This window comes from Hetaerina americana, unplaced genomic scaffold (genome assembly GCF_022747635.1).
Source record: "Hetaerina americana unplaced genomic scaffold, ioHetAmer1.1.p SCAF_4, whole genome shotgun sequence".
NCBI lineage: Eukaryota > Metazoa > Arthropoda > Insecta > Odonata > Calopterygidae > Hetaerina > Hetaerina americana.
The window spans coordinates 33,374,353-33,395,678 of record NW_027286985.1 but is presented as its reverse complement, the minus strand read 5'-3'; the positions used below and the strand labels follow the sequence as shown (position 1 = coordinate 33,395,678).

Here is a 21,326-nt window from a genome sequence, read left to right as displayed (position 1 = left end):
CCTTCGATCGAACCCGAAAGAGATCTGATATGGGATACGGCGAAGGGTCAGGCGTGTCGTAAAAGTACAGTTGCCTCTTTATCTCGAAGCTTGAAACTCTATTCGAGAAATTTTGGCTCCTAGCTGCTTATTCATTGCCATGATTATAGTTCGGAGACCACAATAAAACCGTTTCACGTATCAAATAAAAGAGATAAAAATACCCCCTAAGAGATTCAGCCATATAAAAGAGCAAAATATATACACATGTAAACTCGCCGTACAAACTTGTATACAGCTTCTATTTAAATTAAACTCCTGGGCGTTTAGGACTATTTTCCTGGCGTAAAATATACATAGTCATAACGACGATTCGTTTAAAAGATGCTCGTTGGAGTTTATTCTTTTCGCACCGGGACAAATTTAAACTTAGCCCTAAATAGTTTATGACGAAATAGTTAATTACGAAAGAATAGCGACTAAGGAAGGCATATTTAAAAAAAACCTAGGCAGTAATCAAAATTGCAATAATTTTTCCATAATGTTCACTTCCTATTTTAATGACTTACACCAAATCGAGTAGAAAGGACCCCAGTTTCCAAACCACGTAAATTAATAAACCCTCGTAATTTACTTAAAACAGACGTTTTTAATGACAACATACCCACTATTGATGCATCAGTTGTCAACATGTCGCGGGATGAGATATCCTTGAGTTGTATAGTACGTTGACAACTGTTTTTAGAGGATGAAAGATCAGGTGTTTTTAGAGGGCTTGCAGATTTAGGATACGGGGCATCAATCATCCAACAGGAAAATAACTATGTGTACGTCTTTAAATGTTGACAGCTGCCATCATCGTTATTTCAATCAGTATTACAATACTTTAAACACCTTTGTGCTACTCCAGACACCCACCTTGGACAGGCAGCGTTTCCATCTTTAATTACGCCAGGTACTCGGTCACGAGGAAGGCGGTGTGGGCCGGCGCATTGGCGTGGTTCAGCCTCCACTTCGCAAATATCGTCATCTTGACGCGTTGCACTATACCACTTGTATTTCCCGCAGTCTTTAGAGGTCTTTCACATAAAACTTAATGCTTACTGCAGCCCCTGAGGTACAAACTCTTAAAGATAGCGTCTCTCGAGTCGAAAAATGCAAAAAGCACAGCGATACTTATTTTTGGAACGCATCCTGTACCACAAAAAAGCTCATGGTACTAAGAGGACGTTTTGGTTCTAATTATGTGATTAACTGGACGACTAAAATGGTGAATCAAATTCCAAGAGCTATCAATGCATCGAAATCGACTTACTATGACCTAGTATGAAGACAGTAAGGGACGAATGAATCAACTCAGAGGAAGACTACTAAAAAAGATATACTGTGCCAAATCGCAGCACGTAAATCGGACGGGCGTATTACATGAGTTTCTTAAATGAAATATGCGCGGATAAAAAAACACGTGTAAAAATAATTCAAACGTCAAAGCTGGAATCTAAAAATTAAAATTTAAGCGAGATATTTGACATTTCTCCGCTGCATTGATGACGCGTCCATTTTGAATTCCACGTCCGTTGCTTTCCTCACTATTTATTCTGCATACCAAGGAATGAATGCTTTGGGTGACTTCCCCCGTTTAAATTCGCGTACAAATATTCGCACGAGAGAGACCTATTTATCATTAGATTTCACCAATTTTGAAGAATTTTCGTTGGCGCCATCCGCTACTAAATTCGGAAAGACGCTACGACGTTCGCCAATGCCCCCCCCACACACACACACACGCAATGCGTTCGCGATAAATAAGGAAAATTTTCGCGGTTAAAAGAGGCATGCATCGACGAGCCTCAGTTGAGTCATCGCGGATACGAAAATTATTCTTTATTTTCGTGATTCATCGCCACGCTGCGGTGAAACGAGGCTCCCAGGCGGAAACAAAGAGGAATATGGTGGGGGGAGTGTGCGGGAGGGAGGGGCACTGCCAACGAAACAGCCACCATAATAAAATGCGATCATTATTTTACGATAGAGTGATACGCTACGGCGAGGTACCCAAATTTCAGTAAAAATGTTTCCCCTACGATAATTCCACTCCCAAGATAAGAAATGTAAAAAGAAAACTTTTTATGGGTTTATGCAAAAATGAAGAACGTTCGACAGGGGATAACGAAAACACCCCTAGACCCAAACCAAAGATTTTTAATAAATCGCACCAGTATAGGAATGAAGTAGGGCCGCAAAGATATTTGGGCTGGATTTTGGTCAACAGCATGGTCGACAAATTAGCCTAGGACGTGACTACGCACTTACAAAATTATAGACAGAATACGACTAAAAAGTACCGCAATTAATTTAATTGAAAAAAGTACCGGAATTACCAGAAGAGTGAATACTGAAAACAAATTAGGGTGCCTGAAATTTCCAAACATCAATTCGAATAATCGTAAGAAAATTCAAAATTTGATCTCACGCGTAAGAATTTTATTCAATAGCGAAAAATTGCGCGAAAAAAGCTTTACTGAGTCGAGGAAAAAGAACAGCAACTACATCCAATTTCTTCACGATAAATCTTGAAATGACACAGAAATGCCCAAAAAAATTCAATGTTGACCTATTTCACCCTAAATGAAACTTCACTTCCAAGTGATGGGATAAGGAATGTTTGTCAACATGACGCGACACACTATATTACCAACCACACGACACGCGTTTCGGCTTTGTAACAGCAAATGCGTCGTGGAAAACACACCGTCAACACGCTCAAAAATATGAAATAAAGACGGTCAAATGACAAAACAAGCGTCGTGTGAATGAACTTATGTTCTAAATGTTTTGAAAACTTTTATCAACATCAACTTCCTTTTCTTTTGTTTCGCACGGCCAATTTTCGACGAGCGAACGCCTCTCCATCGTTCCAAGATCTCGAGTTGTTTTTCGTTTATTTCAGATTCCGTTCCGTAGATAAACAAAAAGCGAATAGCGAATTTTCCTCAACTGCGGAAAAAGGACGACTTTAATGGAAAATTACGCGGATTTACCGTCACACCCGAATGCCTATATCTGCCCCACCACCCCACCCCTGGCCATTCCGCCCGCCGATCTAATAACCCGGATGAGATAACCACCACCGCACGAAAGCCTTCGACCGCCCTCCTCGTCAACTATCCCATGATTGCCCGCGACAAACCCCCAGGAAAGAGAAGTGAGTAGGCCATCCCCACCGGTTCGGTGAAGTCCTTCGCAGGGAATATTGAGGGGGGTGTGAGGCGAGGTGTAGGCAGGGGGTGGTGGGACAAGAGAAATCGACCGCATCCCTTTCTCATTCCCCACACCATTCATTGCCGTTGGGAGGTGAAGGGGAGGGCGGGGGATACGGAAGGAGAGAGAAGAGTATTCTTGTCAGAAATCGAGGGAACTTCGAATCGACTTCCACGGGAAATCAATCAAGAGGCTGAAATATTCCTGGAAGCCCGGCAAAAGAACCGAGGCAAGACACGTAATGAGGAGGGGGATGAGGGAGAAGGGCTCGGGGTTGGAGAGGGGGGAGGAGTAGGGGGGATCTCCTACTCAAGACTTCCTCTTATCGCTCCCTCTTTCTCCTCCTTCCCTTTCCCTCCTCTTCCCCTCAAAACCCCTCAACTAAACCCTCCGCCCACCCTTTACCCTCCTGAGCCACTCACGATTCTCGGAAAACCGACCCCCCTGCGCCCCCGCCGCCGGCCCCTGAAGGATCGGGGGCGGGGCGGGGGAGAAGAGAGCGCCTGCCACCGCGCCACCACTGGGGCCCGGCGCACTGAACGTGAAGCATAACTCTCGGGCGCTAGAGCCACCGTGCTAGTCAGGCGTCGGGATACCCACCCTCTCCGGACCGGGAGGTGTGTGACCACGACGCGCGTCTCGGCAGTCCCCGCTTCATTACATGGAACTCCGCTGTATGCAAACAAGCAGATAGGTGCCGATTCCATACATTTTCCTATGGGATTCGAGTGCAGTATTTCCCTCCTTACACAATGAACTGGTCACCAAACCGTTAAAAATTATGAAATCCAAGAGCCACAAAAAACCATGCGATGATTTTTATTTTAAAAATACATTGAAAATATATCCCAGGGAGATTTGGAAGAATTGATTCCGCATGAATGTATAATTTCATTGTTTTTCAGAAATTAAACCCTTGAGATATTTTGATCATGAAATCTAGGTATCCTTATTTAAAATATACTAATATTCATTATTTTTATTTATTTTACTTTGGAGTGCATACGGAGGGTGCACAATATTATTATTATTGACCAAAGGAAGCGCAGTCGATAAATTATGCTCTCGAAACTTTGCAAGAAATGCAACCGAGATTCACACCAACTGCACTCATATTTAACTATGAAAAGGGTACTCGGTAGGAACAAGTTAGAGTCCTTGAATAGGATTCCGTTTCTTTTCGATGAGAATTGATGAGAGATTGCTGGTCAAGTACTTTCAGCAATGTCCAAGTAATAAAAACCACAAACGTCAGTGCCGCGTAATTTCTCGCATTTCTTAAAACTGTTTCGGTTCTATTTCAATTTCCTATCAATATAATTAGCGGATGACTCAGTCAAAATTTATTGCCGCGGCATCTCCCGCAGTTTATTCGAATTTCCTATCAATTGGTGATTTTTTTAAGCCGAAAAGAACGCCAGCCCTCTATAGTGGTACCAGGTATTACAAAACTAAGATTGATTTTCAAACTCGAAGTCCAAATATTTCATAAAAAACAAAACATTGATTACGGTTATCAATATGAACTATCGTTATAAAAAAATGATGAAAATATTCGTCAGACAATTTCAATATTTTAGTCAAAATTACTGAGAAAATATTAAGAACTGACACTTTATTTCTCAAACGAGAAAGAGCCCAAGGAATTTGACACTTCAAACCATCAACTGAATACATCACTATACAACAAAATGAAACTTATAACTAGCATAAGCATTTACGCAACTAGAACTGAACTGTAGGTATTCACCTTGGTTGCGTTAACACCCAGGTTGTAACATAGACCTGTTAACCCCTATAATAGTCTACATTACCGACTTTTCTGATTTGAAACATCACCTATCTTCCAAACAAAATGAGGAATCAGTCGAGAGGGCACAGAAACGAGCCGTGATGATGAACGCAAATGTCGAACAAATTATGTCACCCCCCTTCCGATTCGTACAATTACGGGCCTTGAAAAGATAGTAAAAACCTCACGTTAACATTGGGAAAATTATACAATAATTGAGGGTGTTGCGAGAATACATAAACTGTCCGATGAAGAATTTATTACGCGCGGAACATATTTTCATTTATTGAAACGAAATACCAAAGACAAAAATCGGCGGACCGATTCATTCGCTTCACATTTTACGCGCTCCTTGCCTTAAGCCTCCAGCAATAATAAGTCCCTCAAGTGAACCTTCCACGGGAAGAATGGCTCGATCAAAACACCTGCGAGTAGCTATCCGTAATTTCGAGGATAAGCCAAGTCGGTGGACCACCCGTACGATCCCGAGGAACTTCCAAAACCCGAGATACACACCTTAATCATTCCCAAAAGAATGATCGACCACACGCGATTCAGGAGTCACCAATAGAAATATACGAAGGTCAATCCGATCATTCTCCTAAAGGTTAAGGTTTCCCTCCCCCCCTCCCACTCCCAACCCACCTTTTTTATTCATATGAGAAGCTCTAAGCGACGAGGGGAGAAAGGGGGGAGGGGTGGGAGATTAGGCTCTGGGGGTTGAGAATTTGATGGGAAAGAGCGGTGTGCAGTTAGGACAAAATCGATTTAATTCGACTCTGAACCAAGGTCACGAGACCCCTCCCTTTCCCCAAACCGATCCGCGACCTCCGACAGCCGTGGCCTCTGGCGGTCCCTGATTCGACACGAAATCATTTCGACCGAAGGAAAACCCTGGTGGAGAGAGTATAAAAAAATATGAGAAAGGGAGTGGGACGGAAAATCTCCGGTTTCGGACTATGGCGAGATTTTTGAATGTCATGCGAGGGAAGGAGTGAGAGTGGATTGCCCGGTCGATGGTGATTGGGGGGGGCAGCATGGTTGGATAATCCTCTTCTCCATCGCGCGAAATACAAATCCCTCGGGCGGGAGAAAAACGGGGAGTGTGGGAGAATGTGTTGGAAAGCGCGAAAATAGTTGGGGGGGGGGGAGGAAACAACATAACGGGTGCCAAACGACACTCTTTTCTCCCATGCTGCCGAGAATTTTGGCTTTAACTTTCACAATTCCCTCGTGCCGCCCCTGCCCAGAGAGGGGGGAACGAATTAATCCGCTTCGACAAACAGACGGACGATTCGAACATATTGGGAGGATGAACTCCTATGAAAAATCCAGGAGCCAAAACTTGGGAGTTATAAAACGTAAAAATGGTCGTGGATGACCGAACTGAAATAGTTTTCGTCCAGTCATGAGGCCTTTATTCCGAAGAGTATTCATGAAACTCAGCACACATAGAAGAATAGTATCTGCACTATCGAAGCAGCCGAACATAATAAACATACGTCTCCAATAAGCATCAATTGAACACTCACTTTAATTTTCCGTGGCTTACAACGCTTGTGATAGAATTCCATGAAAATTAAGCGATCAAGTCTCAAAATTATGAACGCTATCAATATTTTTGACTAAATGAAAACGATGGACATACATCCTACATATATATTTGAGAGGACAAGTCTACCGTATGAATCAGGCTCAATCAAATTTAGACAAAATATCAGATAGATTAAAAGTTAATGGAAGGATAATTTATGAATTTTGATGGTCTTTTCTCACACGAAAACATTTGCATTCATTGTAATCTCAAGTTTTTCGTCGAATCCCGAAACGTGTTTTCTCGACTTAGAGCGTTTTTGCAAAATTATCTCACCATTAAATGAAACGGTACATTTTCTGAAAAAGTGCAAAATTGGTGTTGCACCCAACGAAATACATATTTTTAACGAGAGACCAATGCGTGACATCGAAGATAATGAACCGCAACAGTTATCCTTAGACTTAAAAACCACAAAAACCGTAATGCAAAAGCAACTCCGGGGAAAATTCAGAGGCAAAATATGCATCAGGTAACGCAACAGAAATATCACCGCGGAGACATCACTTTTGTGAACATTATATCCTAGATAACTTGAATTCTTGTACTACGGGCTCCACATTACTGCCAGGGCGAGAGGCGTAGCTTATTTCAAACGTGTTAATGCATCAATAAATACAGTACCTTACCACACATTTATTTTCCCACTTCAGGCACAGACCGACGTCCAAAAGAGTAAGAAAATTATACGCAATACGGGCGTTCCCCACACCTTAAATTTCTTTCCCCGGGGGGTCTAATGGCCAATGCGTGCAGAAATAACGCGCCATAAATGGCCTGCCTAACATTAAGTGCATTAATATTCAATGCCGCTTGACATGCAAACTCCCGTTGCCCCAATGCCAGGTATGAGAATAAATAATATGGTAATCATCCTATCGATCAAAAGTCTCATACTAATACCACATGATGGATCATATTCCTAAATATGAGATTAAAAACACCTCAAAGACACCTTAGTATTGTTAATTACGCGACGTTCACTTGGCCTGGAAATAGAAATGTAAATAACATGACTCACCTGAAGAATTTGCTGCTGGAATGCCTGCTCCTGGAGTACAGAATCCATGTGGAAGCTGTTAGCCAAGTTGTTCAAGTCGTTCCGACGAGATATCGCCGGACTATTGAGTGGAGAGTTCCCCGCGATATCTGCCAAAAGAGAAAAATGACACTTTAATGTTGGTTGGTGTACGATTTCAGCGCACAGAGACCGTAACCTACTGAATGAGCCCTTCTCTTAGGCATTAGGTGATAGAAATGACTCCATAGGCTAAACCTCGCCCCAAAATAAATACGACTGCCTATCTCTCTTTCGTTCAACCTCTATGAACAGTAGATTTGATAGAGCAACTTTTGTTAAATCTTGAGAAAAGTGGTGAAAGCAATTAGTTCCCCATCCTCGGTTCCGCCCAGGTCGAATCTCTAAAGGGATCCAAGTCCCCACGCGGAATCAAGGTTTAGAAAAAAAATAGCATGCAAGAGAGACGTAATGTGGACGAGGTATCCTCTTTTTCCCGAGCCGTTACAGCCTGGAAAAACTAAATGATACGAGGCGTTTTCAAAAAGTGACGGCAATTTTATCAGTTCGCATATTGCACAGTTAGTTCTAGCAAATAGGTCAAACGATCAATGAAGAGTGCTACTTACAAGTTGATCTCTGTTTGCGAACAGCAATGCGAAAAAACGGCCGTATTTGTGGCGAAACAATTCGTGATATCTCATAGGGACTAATTTGAAGGGGATAACATTGATATGGACGAATAAATCAAATTATTTCTAAATAACTCAAATTTCATTGTTTCAGGCTCAACTTTGTGGGAGTTCATAACCATTAAATGAAGAACACAATGCATTTTTCCACAAGAACAGTGGAAAAATACATTTGTGTTCTTCATTTAATGAACTCATATTCCCGTTATTTATTGAACGCACCTCTCATGTACCGTAATCCATTAATGTATCAGAAGATTCTAGCTCACTAGAAACCTACAAATCAAACACGATTCCAAAGTACTAGAACGAACGTGCTCCCGGGATTAACGTCGCGTTTTTCATACGTTTGCAAAAATCACACGTAAAAGAACTGACGCACATAAAATAGGGGTTTTATGTTATAATGTGTACAGTTAACTCACAGAGCGGTAACATTCGTGATCGCTCAGATAAAATATCGCCGAAAATCACCATGAAAATTTAAGGGATCAGGAAGAGATGATCGATGTGATTCGAAGATCACGACAAAATCAAAGCTAGGTAAGCCAACAACTTTAAACAAAAACAATTGAACAGCAACTGGGAAACTGATTGTAATACATACATTGACTCATCATCCCTGAGGACGATGCACGAGTCGGGCATCGAAACGTCGGCCGACATGGAACCCCTGACCCGGTGGAAGACCCGAGTAAATTTCATCAAGCAAATACGCCGGGAAAGCACCAGATCTTACATCACCCTTATTATAAATAATAAATGGTAATAAAATGACGTCAGCAACGGATTGAGCCACTTCAATAATCGCCCAAAAATAGAATTATATCTAGACAACAGTTGTAAAAGAACATAAATTAAGAGGTTCTCGGACCAAGGCTCATATTCTGGCCTCTAAAACACACTGCGGTAACTGACTTTCCTCGTAACACATTGAGTTTTGAAAGTTGCCGAATCGTTTCCAGTCATTTGACAAATCTCAATCAAAAATAGTACTAAGTGAGTACTCGCAACTTGCCAAACTGATTTGGGCAAATAACTGGAGAGTGGAGGGAGTGCGTGAATTATTTCGAAACACTAATAATGAATATTATTATTTGACGGATGAAGGAGCTGAAGGGAGAGATGGGAAGAGAGATAAGGTGGAGAAAGGGGAGGGGAGGTGGGAAGGGCGATGATGATTTTTTTTGTTATCTCGGGCCACTGACAACTTGCTTCCAAGAATCCCGAGATAATAGGACAGGGAAGGGGAAGTGGGTGGACGCGCGGAGTGCGTTGTTGTGGAGTGGAAAAATGAGCGTGTTTACGAGGCGAAAAAGACAGCGTTGCCATTCCGCCGCTGATAGTTTTGGGATTGCATTTTTCGACCTTTTTATCTTCCATGCTGCCAGGCTCGCATCTATCGCGTTCGGCGTGACGGAAGATTAAAAAAATATGTATATAAACAAATTGCGTGTTAGGGCGCCTATGAATTTGCGCGACTGCTCCCTTTCTTCGCTATGGCTTCAAAGGAAACCAAAACGTATTTGCTCATTTTTTTATTCTAACGATGATGGAGGCTGCTTTCCTGATTAGTGACCTTGCTTCATACTTCACGCTAAGACATTGGATATTATGAGAGTAGAATAGGGTACGGAATCGCAACTTGATCCGTTTACGAGCATCAAGAAAAAAAATGCTTTTTACCCTCGAATGTAATTATTTATGAATGCACGCCCAACATTATTTACGAGTGAATCCTCAGTAACATTCATTCCTGCTATTTAGAAATAAATGTTCTATGATTAAACTTTCCAAATTCCGACTCTCACTTTCGCAAAGATCCCTTTTTACCGTTTACCTTCCCTCTTCAATTCCCTCTCTAATACTTCTTCTTCTCTTGACCTCTTTGATTCCCGCACAAGCTTCAACAGCCAATTGCAAAGCCTTTTCTGATACCCCCTCTAATATGTTCTTCTTTGTTTTTTTTATTAATCACCATTGTTCTTTATGAGATTATTTTAATATTTGTTGTTATCATGTATGCTTAGTTTATTATTTATTATTTTTTATATAACCAAATGTAAAGGCCTTAGTGCTGTTTTTGGCGTTAAATAAATAAATAAATAAACAATCCAACAGATGCTGACGCATAATTTTCTACCGATAACCAACCTGATGATGTTGCTTGTTTATGTATATCATAATGAAAACTTAATTAAAATATAAAATAAACTACATGAAAGGACTTTTTTTATAGAGCCAGACGAGAAATGTACTCAAAAACATCGAATAATCAATTGTTCTCCACAAATGGGCTTACGGGCTTCTTTGGTGCATCAAACCATACGAATTAATGCTGAATATCACATTTCAAGGCTGTAATGTCGCGTACAATATCCTGTTTCCAAGCTTGCGAATAAACAGCTCTTTAACAGGAATCAAAAAATTAGCGAACGTTAAAACGTTAAAAACCCATATTCCCGATAAAAAAAACCAAAAAACGTCCTTCGGGAAATATAATATCATTGGTTTTCCTCTGATTCCCTGCGGTCAAAACTGATTTTTGCTCACCAAATCACATACTATTACCTAAATTTTATAGCCTCTTCCTCCACCTTCCCTTAGCTCCTCTGCCTCAACATTATTTTCTTCACTGCCCGTATTTACCTTAATTTTTACGGTGAGAAGCTTCCTGGTCCGACCCTTTTTCGCTTCTACCTCACCCCATGCTCGAGACGTTAAAACACAACTTCTCTCCGCATGATCGAAGCTTTGCCTTTTTTTTATCAAACCATTTTCATGCACTTTCACCCGCCGCACGAAGTCACTCCAAAATTTCCTCAACGCGTCCGTAATTCCATTTTGCGCCACAGCTGAGGCACATTCCGAACCAAATTCAACCCTCCCACTGCCGGCTCGTCCCGGCAGGATCGCGACCGCGAGGCACCGTTTGCAAATCCCCAACTTAACAACATTGTAAAGTAGGGAGCGAAGGCGTAGGAGGGAAGGGGGGCAAGAGGAGTTGTAAGGGTGTAAAGAGGACAGAGTGAGAGAGTCCGGGAAGAGGAGACGTAATTGAGAGGCGCGGGTGGGGGAATGGGGTATGGAGCGTGGTGAGTTCCGAGAAGAGAGGCAATTACCCCCTTCCCTCCGCTCCACGGCTTCACCGTCCCTTCCCTCGTCGGCGTGCCCGGCGAATGAGGTCCGAAAATCAGCCTTCTCTCTCTCTTTCGATGGAATGAAACGAACCCTCGTTAACGGACCGAGGTTCATCACGAAAGAAGTGGAGATTTACCAAGAGGATTTGAGTATTCCCAGGGATTAATCCGGAGAAAGTGGGAAACGGCCTGGGCTGATGGGTAGGGGTTGGCTCGATGGTGGGTGCTTCGGGGGAGGTGGGTGAAGAGGGGGTAGGGTCGGAGGGATGGTGTCCGGGAATGGAAGAATTGGAATGCGGGAGCGAGCGGAGGTCGGCAAAGGGACGAAATAGGGACGGGACTAAATTAATGCCAGGATAGGGAGGAACCACAAGAGGCTGAGGAGAAGGGGGGGGGGGAAAGAGAAGATAAGGGTGCAAGTAACAAGTACGTCGGGTGACTCTTTTTTATGTAATTATTTATTTTTCGCCATAAGCGTATGTGATGGCATAGCAGTGGAACCTTGAAAACCACTGGGAAGCTTTCACAAAATTTGAATGACTAACTTAGCGATACGCCTTCGATTTCTCAGGCATTTCTTTGGATTCCCTCCGTGTCATTTTCTCGAACAGAACACGCGAACGTTTTCACATTTATTTCCGCCTTTTTGTAAACGCTCGATAACAAGCGAAGCATATACCATAATGCCTAAACTATGCATTCAAATCGCTGCGGAAAAATACTCATGAAATTTGATTTGCCATATTCGCAGCAACTAACCAACGCGTCGGGGAACCATTTAATATGCATGAATATGAAGCCCGTTAGAAATGCTTTCGACGTAAAGCATTTTACTTTAGTTTCACTAAACGCTATATTAGCTTCTGGCATACTCTTCTGTTTCGACACCAATCATGAATGTTTCTTCAAGCCTGACATCTTCTGATCAGCACCGTGTTATCATGTAAGTTTGATGCAAAGAAGAATTCCCAATGAAGCAGAGATGTGCATTCTTAATTCAGAAAATCAATCCATGACCATTTGGCAACATGATTTGAGTTCACTTTCACATGGATAAACACCGATCGGAAGTCAAATAGACGTGGTAGTGCAAATACAAAAAAATATAATTACTCAAGGCGTCTCATTAATCGGCGTCGTGATGTCAAAATAGCAATATTTTATCAATAGTTGATGCAACCTTGAATATTATAAAAGAGACTCCCTTCTGCTGACATTGAGCTTCGATATATTGGCACTCATTTTCAGATCAGATCCATTAAACATTAAAAATGACGAACCCTTTCAGTGTAATCGGATAATATCTTTCAACAAATATCACGACAGAGAATCACCGTGAATGAAGTCTGTTGTGCGCAACTGAGAAAAAATTTAAGTCGGCGATTTGACGAAACCAATTTCCCTACATCAAGTTATGCAACGCGCGAAAGGAAAACTTTCAACGCTCATTTCAGGCGGCACCCTGGGAGTGCACGCCAAACGTTAATGAGATCGAGGGAAAAACATTGGAAGGGATTCCGGAGGAATAACTTTTCAAAACGCGCCCCCATCCCCCGAGGAAATAAAATTGCCTTCCCCGTCCGCGGGGCACCCGAGTGAAACTTTGGTCGAAAGATAATACCCCATCGGCCCCTCTACATTTAAGTCGACATAGGATGATGAACCTGGCGGCGAAACTTTTCCAGACTCTCACTCTCCCTGCCCCGCCATCCTACCCCCTCCGAACCACCCCTTCCCCACCTGGTGATTCGTTGCATTGGGGGAAGAGGAGGGTTTGATTCGCGAGCCGATAAATCCACCCACTAAAATTGACGACCTGGGGTGACTGAGAAAAACGCCGAAGTTACCGTGAGAGTTGCGTATTGCCGCGCGTTTTAGTTCTGCGCTTAGCTCGGGAGGAGGAGGAATGAATGGATGGACACGGACGGAAAACAAAGGAGAGACCCAGGAAGAAAAGTTGACGTGAATTAGGAGAGTGAGCTCGGTACAAAGTTTGGCAGGGTCTGAATTGGAGAGGTTAAGGAGGGTAGAGGGAGGAGTGGGAGTCTTCGGGAATGATCCCGCGGAAACGAGGAAGGAGGGAGGGTTCTGGGAAGAGTAAGGGCTTCCCACTGGGTCCCAAGCTTTCCGGGAGTTTGCCCCTAACTTCTTTCCCCGGGGCCGTGCTGGAGAAATCTCCATCTCAATAACTCCTCATGCGGCCGACACGCAAGACGAGACCATTCCTTCCCCTATCTCTTCTCTCGCTTCCCACCCCTCGTCGTTTTAGACCCCGAAACCTATTCCCGCACCCTCCCCGAAAGACTCTTCCCCACCGGAAGAAAAAAAAACATCCCGGCTGGAGAGGAAACGATCTGCAGCCAAGGTCACAGATACCCCACCAAGGATTGCGGACGGCCTGTCGGATAAAACGATGGATAAGGGAAGCTCGGAAAATCCCAAAGAGTCCGGTTACTTGGTACGAGGGGTGCCTGGAGACCATCCCAAACAAGCGAGGCGAAGGAAGCACACGCTAAGTTTCATTTTTTTCGGTAAACCTGCCAGGAGATACCAGTAGACAGTGACGCCTAATCGCGCTGCCGAGGAGGAGGCAATCGAAACATTTCCCGGAAAAACTGATTCATGGATAGGTGGCCGTGACGTCCGGTCGAGGCGAAAGTACATCCGAGTTGTTCTTCCATCGGCGTTGCATCGTTCATCCACCACAGCCCGAGAATTAACTACGGTGAGTTCGCAAATTATTGTGCCTAACTATGGAACTGTTCGTTGAAAGAGAACGTAATGCTTGATGAGCATCGCGCCCATTAATACTGGAGTGGAAAAATGCCAACAACAGGGGAGTGACCAGAGTAATACCTATATTAACATAGGAGGAAAGTAAGCAAAAGCAAAACAAACATTTTACAAAAGTATGCTCAAGGAAGAGAGCTGTTGTTATTCTAAAATGTTGCTATCGTATAATTTATTCGAAGAAGGCCGGACAAGTGAATACAGGAGGTACTGAGATGCACCGGGATGCTGAAAGATGATAACAGAGGAGAGAATGCTAGGAAAGCGAGGAAGAGGCAGGGAAAAATAGGCCTTCTTGATGGAATTAAGAGAGCGAAAAATGCAGAGAGCTGAAGAATGAGTTGGTGTAATATTGCAGTCTTAGAATACATACTGTCAACTTAGCTAGGGCTGCGGAGAACAAGTATTGCGTAGCCCCAGGGTTCGTCAAGAACCTACCGTAACACGATAAGACTACTGCTAATCAAATAATAATCCCTTGTGTAAAAATTCCATTATCTGCTAGCTATGGTTAGTGGACGTTTGGTACTAGTTTCAGTGGTTTGACTCCAATATCGCGCCAATAACAGTTCCCGGTGTCTCTCGCCACCGCCAGAGCTCACGAGATATCCGATACGCACCAATACACTCCCTCTCCGCTTGGTGTCCGGCAGAATCCGATTTCCTCCCAAGGCCCTCGAAGCGGCTCGGGTCACTGCTAATCTACGGCAGATTCTGCTCCCGATAATCGAACATCATGACAGTGGAAGGCAGAAAACAAAGGAGTCGACACACCCTCACGCTCTTCGAAAATAAGGCAAAATCATTTCCACCCATAGAAAAAATCAGACACTGCAAGTATCCATATGCATTTCGAGTTTCACCTGCTACTTCAGGATCCACGACTCAAGAATAACGGGAAATAAAATAAAAACAAAACAGACTTTTCTTTTTTTCAAACGATAGACAAAGTCTACACTCCACATAAACACTAGGAAGCCTCGGTTTCATTAAACGGGCGATGGGGAAATGCGATGAGAAACTTAAAAAGAGGTGTTATTTCGCTTTGGTTAGGTCTCAAGTATTTGGGATCCTTGGGAGAAAACTTTGATAAAAGAATGAATTAGATAATGTTCAGTGAAAATCCGCCAGATTCGTAAAAAATAGTTTACTATAAGAGGACCAAAATTCCAGAGGGAAACCCGGACCCCTACTGAAAAGTCCTCGGCGACCAAATAATCATGACGCCGACTTTGTTTAAAAAAGAAGTGTACGTCTAAAGGGAGATTATGCTGAGAGGTAACCGAAGTTTCAAATCCCTGGTGTCAAAGTAGCTAGTCAGAAAAATTAGGACACCTTAGAACTTGTCACAAACCTCGTACTATGACTGCCCAAAATTATTTCCAAAACTTGATAGTGACAAAGCAAAATTAAAATAAAAACTGAAAGGAAAACCGCAGGTACCTACACTGCCGCTTGTAAACAATAGGATACATTAATAAGCAACGAACATGGAAGGCCGCGGATTTAGTTAGAAATATCTCCAAATTGGATTAAGGATCTACATAATTTTTTTAACTTTCGAACGATGAGGCGACATCCCTTCCCCCTCCTCACTCCATCCCACTACCAAAAAATGATCCTCGCGACGCCGGAAGTCTCTAGAGCGAGGGGAAGTGGGCGAGGGAACCGGTGGGAGGGTTAAGGAGAAAGGGAGGGGTGTTCCGAGTAGTGAGCCAGCGTGGGCGTCGCGTAGGGAGTCACAACACTATCCCCTGTGTACACACACAAGCCTCGTCGTATCAAGAATCCGGCGGCGTGCCATGGAGAGAGGGGCGGCCGGGCCGATAGGGCGCGGAGCCGCGGGTGCTGGGCGGATGCGGGAGGGGGTTATGCGGGACATTCAAAGGCGCGGAACCCCAACCCAAACCTCCGACCGCCGCCGGCGGCCTCCAAATCTCTCCCTCCCCGCACCCAAGTGGGCAAAGACAGTTCGTTAACCCCCCTCGCGAGAGAGATGCGAGAGGCGGTCGAGATATCGAGAGAGTGGCGGGGGGATAGGAGTCGCGGGAAGGATTCGGCGGTCTTGTCCTTGGGATCGCGTTTGAAGGGGAAGGACTCCTGGAAGAAGAAACACGACCGCCGGGTCCGACCTGCCAGAACGCCGCAAAAACAAGACGTAGGCGCAAGGAAAAAAAGAAGGCTGCGTGTGTCATTTTTCCTGCTAAATCAAGGTCGCGTTTGCGAACACAAAACGCAGATGATGAGATATTCCCAGCAATGAGCAGAAACCGTTGCATCAGTACAGGATCTAAATAATAACTCAGCAATTGTATTTACAGTGGGAGCTGAAATTGCGGGGTGATGCGAAGAAATGGAAGCTTGCTGTGAGGATGACATATCGATGGGTCACATATTTGGCAAATTTGGATTGATTGCTGCCTATGAGTATTTTACCGTTTGTCGTGAGGCTAGGACAACAGTAAATCTCGTAAAATTTGAGAAGATGACGGCTAAAATAATGCCAAATTCACTTATCTCTGTTCATAATCGTATCTACTTTAAACAATTGCGGTGTTGAACAATGCAATCCCGCGTAACATAAGTCAAGGGACATTATCATCAGGAATCATACCGTTACGGAAAAAATAATAATAGCAATTAGCCATTCGATATTGAGAAATGCAACATGCACACCACATACACTATGGCAAATAGATAAAATCCTCTTTTCTAATAGTGTTGCTATCGTTACCTCTTCGAGGTGGTATGCCATTAAAAATATGAGCCAACTACGGAATACTTATCAGGTAATCACAGAATGCCGTTAATTGGAAGCAGTGAATAAAAAAACTCTTAAACAGAATTAGCGTACATTGTACAAATTCGATAATAATAATACAAATGGTTTACAAAAGCGTGCAATAGAAAGCTCCTATTAGGAAAAGAATGCGTAATCATCAGCTGAGCATGGAATTGAAACTGTTGTGAAAATTTCAAACTGGATATATCGTGCACTACGGAGGGAAGTTTTCCACTCTAAAGCGATAAGGAATAGATTCAAGGGGATCTGGAGTGAAGTGTTTCCCTAATCAACTCTACTAGTCATCAAACGTTAAGATCAAATTTTAGGGCATCAGTTTTGAGTGCAGTTCTCTCTTCTTACAATATTGGTAGAAATACGAATTACAACATTTAATGATGTTGCATCGAGATACCAATTACATGTTATTTTCCTAATATTTGTGTATTGCTCGTCTTAAGAGCACTTTATCAAATGACTATGATAAAACAAGGTCTTCCCGGGTTAGTTTTGATGGCAATTGACATACGAAATCCAAGATTTTATGCATTGTCTCATGGCAGTGAAGGATTGCCACGAGAAGCAATGTGGATTCATGGTACAGAAATAAGTGCCATTTTCACTGAAAACTAATATCATCAGAGAATTCACTTTAGAACTCGTAATTGTGTAGACCAAAAAAGCACCACCTTTGATTCAATTCTGTTAATTATTTGGCGGGGAATCCCCGGGCGAAACCGTATATTTTGAAATATTGGCGCCCCAGAACTAACCCACCAATAAGTTTCAGAGCACGTTTCAAATATTAATCAATAAAATCTAGAGAGTTCCACAAAATTGTATAGTAACATCACATCTGTAAACGAGCCACGAAGGTGTTACAGTATTTCTCATCATTCATCAACAACGACTGAACCAAGGTGATGAATTAATATATTCGATGTTTTCAGGCTAAAATTTGTGGAAATCTATTATAACTGAAGTAAAAAAACAACGTATCTTTCCACTAAATGTTTTAATCGGAACAACTAGTTTAGATGCATCGGCGTCATCCTCAGGTACAACTGCGTAGGAATACCCGAGGATGACGCTGATTAGTCGAAACTAGTTGTACCGAAAAAAACATTTAGTGGAAAGACACACTGGTTTTTTTACCTCGGTGACACATTAACTCGTCCCGCCACGATCCAACCTCCTCAAAGGTTAAAACAACGGTTTTGAACCAATGCGATTCTTAAGTCGAATCGCTTCGAGTAGGTACAACCTTTATGGTATGTCCCGCATGATCAATCGATCACTCGAAGAGACGGACGCGGTCACCCACGCACACGAAGGCGGCAACCAGAAGCAATGTATCCCATCTAGCAACTTTACCTCGGTGAGGTGGCTGCAAAATTGGCAGACCGTTCATTCACTGTGACGGCGTCACGTTGAAAATCGTAGCGAGGAAGGTAATAAGAAACCGTCTCGGCTCCTCCATTCAAAGGAGACGGGAAAAATACATATTAGTCCACGGAGCTGAGTGGCGAGATCGTCGGGGCGAATTTGGATGGTCGAATGGTCTGTCTGCATGGAGGGGTAGCCAACGTGGTAAACAATCCGCGTGGCCTCGACCATAAGAGCATGAGACGGAGCTTCGGGGTGGAAGTCCTGAAAAGCCGACGCAGGTGCCGAAACTGGCACTGTAATTTTCGCCCGTCGACCCCATTCCACGAGAGCAGTCATCGTAAATTGATGATAATGACTCGAAAATCTGTTCCTTAAGAACACTTGCCAACGAGAGAGACGACCAAAAAGAATGCGAGACAAATGAAAATGAACCCCTGTCATTCGCTCCGATTATGGGGTGGCTATGGAGATGAACAGCGGGGCGATAATTTCCTTCTCTCTCTCACACACACACATCTCACCTGAACGTAATTGCAAACTGATGCGATGGAGAGGGCGCTAAGAATTAAGGTCCCGCGTAATTTTTATCATCTTACAAACTGGATGCTGTGTTTTCGCGGGTCCATTGGGGAAGAGAGATTAGACGGATGACTCTGGGTTCCCGCTGAATGTAACTGAAACTGTAAAGGAGGCGCAGACGATAATTACATTTCTCTCTCAAAGTGAGGCGGACGGCGGACGACATTCAAAAGGACAACCAAAACCGAATGTTCGAAATCAAAGCATTTCACATACGGGTTGCGCAAAAAATATCCCAATTATACCGGCCAATCATCGGTCGGATTATCTAAGCCGGGATAAAATAAGAGATGGACACTGTCACAGGCAGACGGATTCAAGTACTCATTCTTCCCTCACACGATACGAAATCATTGCAAAATCGAATCCAAGCGCCTAAATATATTAACTCGGGGGCAAAAATAAATTATTTAGTCATACAGTAATTGTTGCATTACGCATGTAGGCATGCTTATGTGCACCAGGTTTTTTTACACAGATAAAACGAGTATCGCATATATTCAATCCTATATATTCAAACGCAAGCAGAAACTAGTATTTCTTCATTGGTTGGTACCCAAAAACCCCCTGCCACTCGCCATTGCGACGGATTGCGGGGTTTTGTATAGATTAGAGATAATATTTCCCCTGTTTTCTCGAAGTTAGTTATACAATTCTGATTTGAAACGCAAACACAACATACCAGACACGCCACCAAATGATGCAATAATCAATGGTCCCAATGCTTCCGCAGTGTTCCATGGACGGCTGGTGAAAGTGTTTCGGCCCTTGCCCTGCGTTCATTACCCAACGACGCGACGGTTTTGCTCCTTTTCCAAAAGGCAAGTACGAGCAGTGCCCAGGAGTTGTTGATACTGCTAAGAGTTGAACGAACGGTTGGATACCTAGACGAAAACGCCGTCGGATGAAGACAATGAATCGGATGAAAACAGGGACCTCTTTACCAACCCAATAGATTTAAATTTCCTTCACGGTGATAGGAAAATAACACAGGCTTAAAGTTTCACAGAAAATATAATTAATTGGTTAACTAGTTTCACCACACTAGAGCGTCTTAAGGACTGAGGTGAATCTTTAAGATTTTAGTTGGCCAATAAATTATATTTTCTGATGAAGTTAGTTAATGGTTTCCGGCGTGACTTTATGGAATCGATTCATCTTGGAAATGAAAAATAATAACTTTGTGATTCCACAGGATTTTTATTGTGATACGACCCGGGTTTCGACGTTCAACGTCATCTTCAGGTGACGTTGACGTCGAAACCCGGGTCGTATCACAATAAAAATCCTGTGGAATCACAAAGTTATTATTTTTCATTTCCAAGTTTTCTGATGAACACAAAGTCCGTATTATTTTCCTATCATCAATGGAATTATATCAAGTGTCGTCCTCAACTTTCTCCGAAATTTCTTTCGTTGAAATGGAAACCAATCATTACGTTTCCCCTGCGAAGAGCCATCCTTATGATCTTAATAGAAGACACTTCCACGAAAATATACGAGTCGTATAAGAAAAGGAAATACTTGAACACTAGTATTTGGATTAGAAAAGGAACATATTCACTGTTGAAACAGTCCCGCAGTATCAATACAAACACAAAGCACTCTTCGACAAAAAATTTCCTTCACTAAAGATGGTCACTAGATAACAAAAAAATTAGGGTTCGACAACGAGTATTTTCTTAGTCCTACATAGAGGAGCATGGTATTTCAGTGATTACTGTGCTGGACTATTCACAGGAGGGCTTCAGTCAACTCAATCAAATAACTCAGCTAGGTCTATTTTTAAGTCTACGATACACAGGCGAGCACTAGGTCACAACCCCTACGTCAAATAATTCATCAATAGCTTATAATCAACCAAGTAATAGCATGAATTAAATGCACAGAGACGAGAATGGAAATAGTACCTTTATTAAGTTAGGCGTAGGTCATTCTAATATCGCAAGAACAATTACTTTACATACAAAGGGAGCGATTTACAAATAATTATTTGCCAACCAGATTTAAAGGCTGCGTGGGTTAGTGGAGGGAGGGATGAAAAGGGTTCCGATTCAGTTATTGGCAGTGGAGGACACTACGGTTGATTTTCGATATCCACTAGGGAGCCCTTCCCTTCACCTTTCGCTTCAGAGGAGGGTGGGTGATGAATGTATCCCCTACACCATTCCTCCGCTACCTGATAGCCTACATCGATAAAATTCTTCACTCACCCCTATGACACGAACAGAATATGGCCCGCCGCAATAACTGTAATTTCTGCAACTGTATACTCCAGTGGATTTGCTTAAATACACGGATTACGATTTA

At 42.9% G+C, this 21,326-nt stretch overlaps 1 protein-coding gene across 1 annotated transcript in view; it reads right to left on the bottom strand.

The window, feature by feature from the left end:
- HDAC4 (histone deacetylase 4) overlaps positions 1–21,326 on the bottom strand; it is a 334,528-nt gene that overhangs the window by 128,740 nt on the left and 184,462 nt on the right. Inside the window, exon 3 of the mRNA XM_071590208.1 lies at positions 7,648–7,775. Coding sequence (XP_071446309.1) covers positions 7,648–7,775 — 128 coding nt within the window. The remainder of the gene's footprint in view (positions 1–7,647; positions 7,776–21,326) is intronic.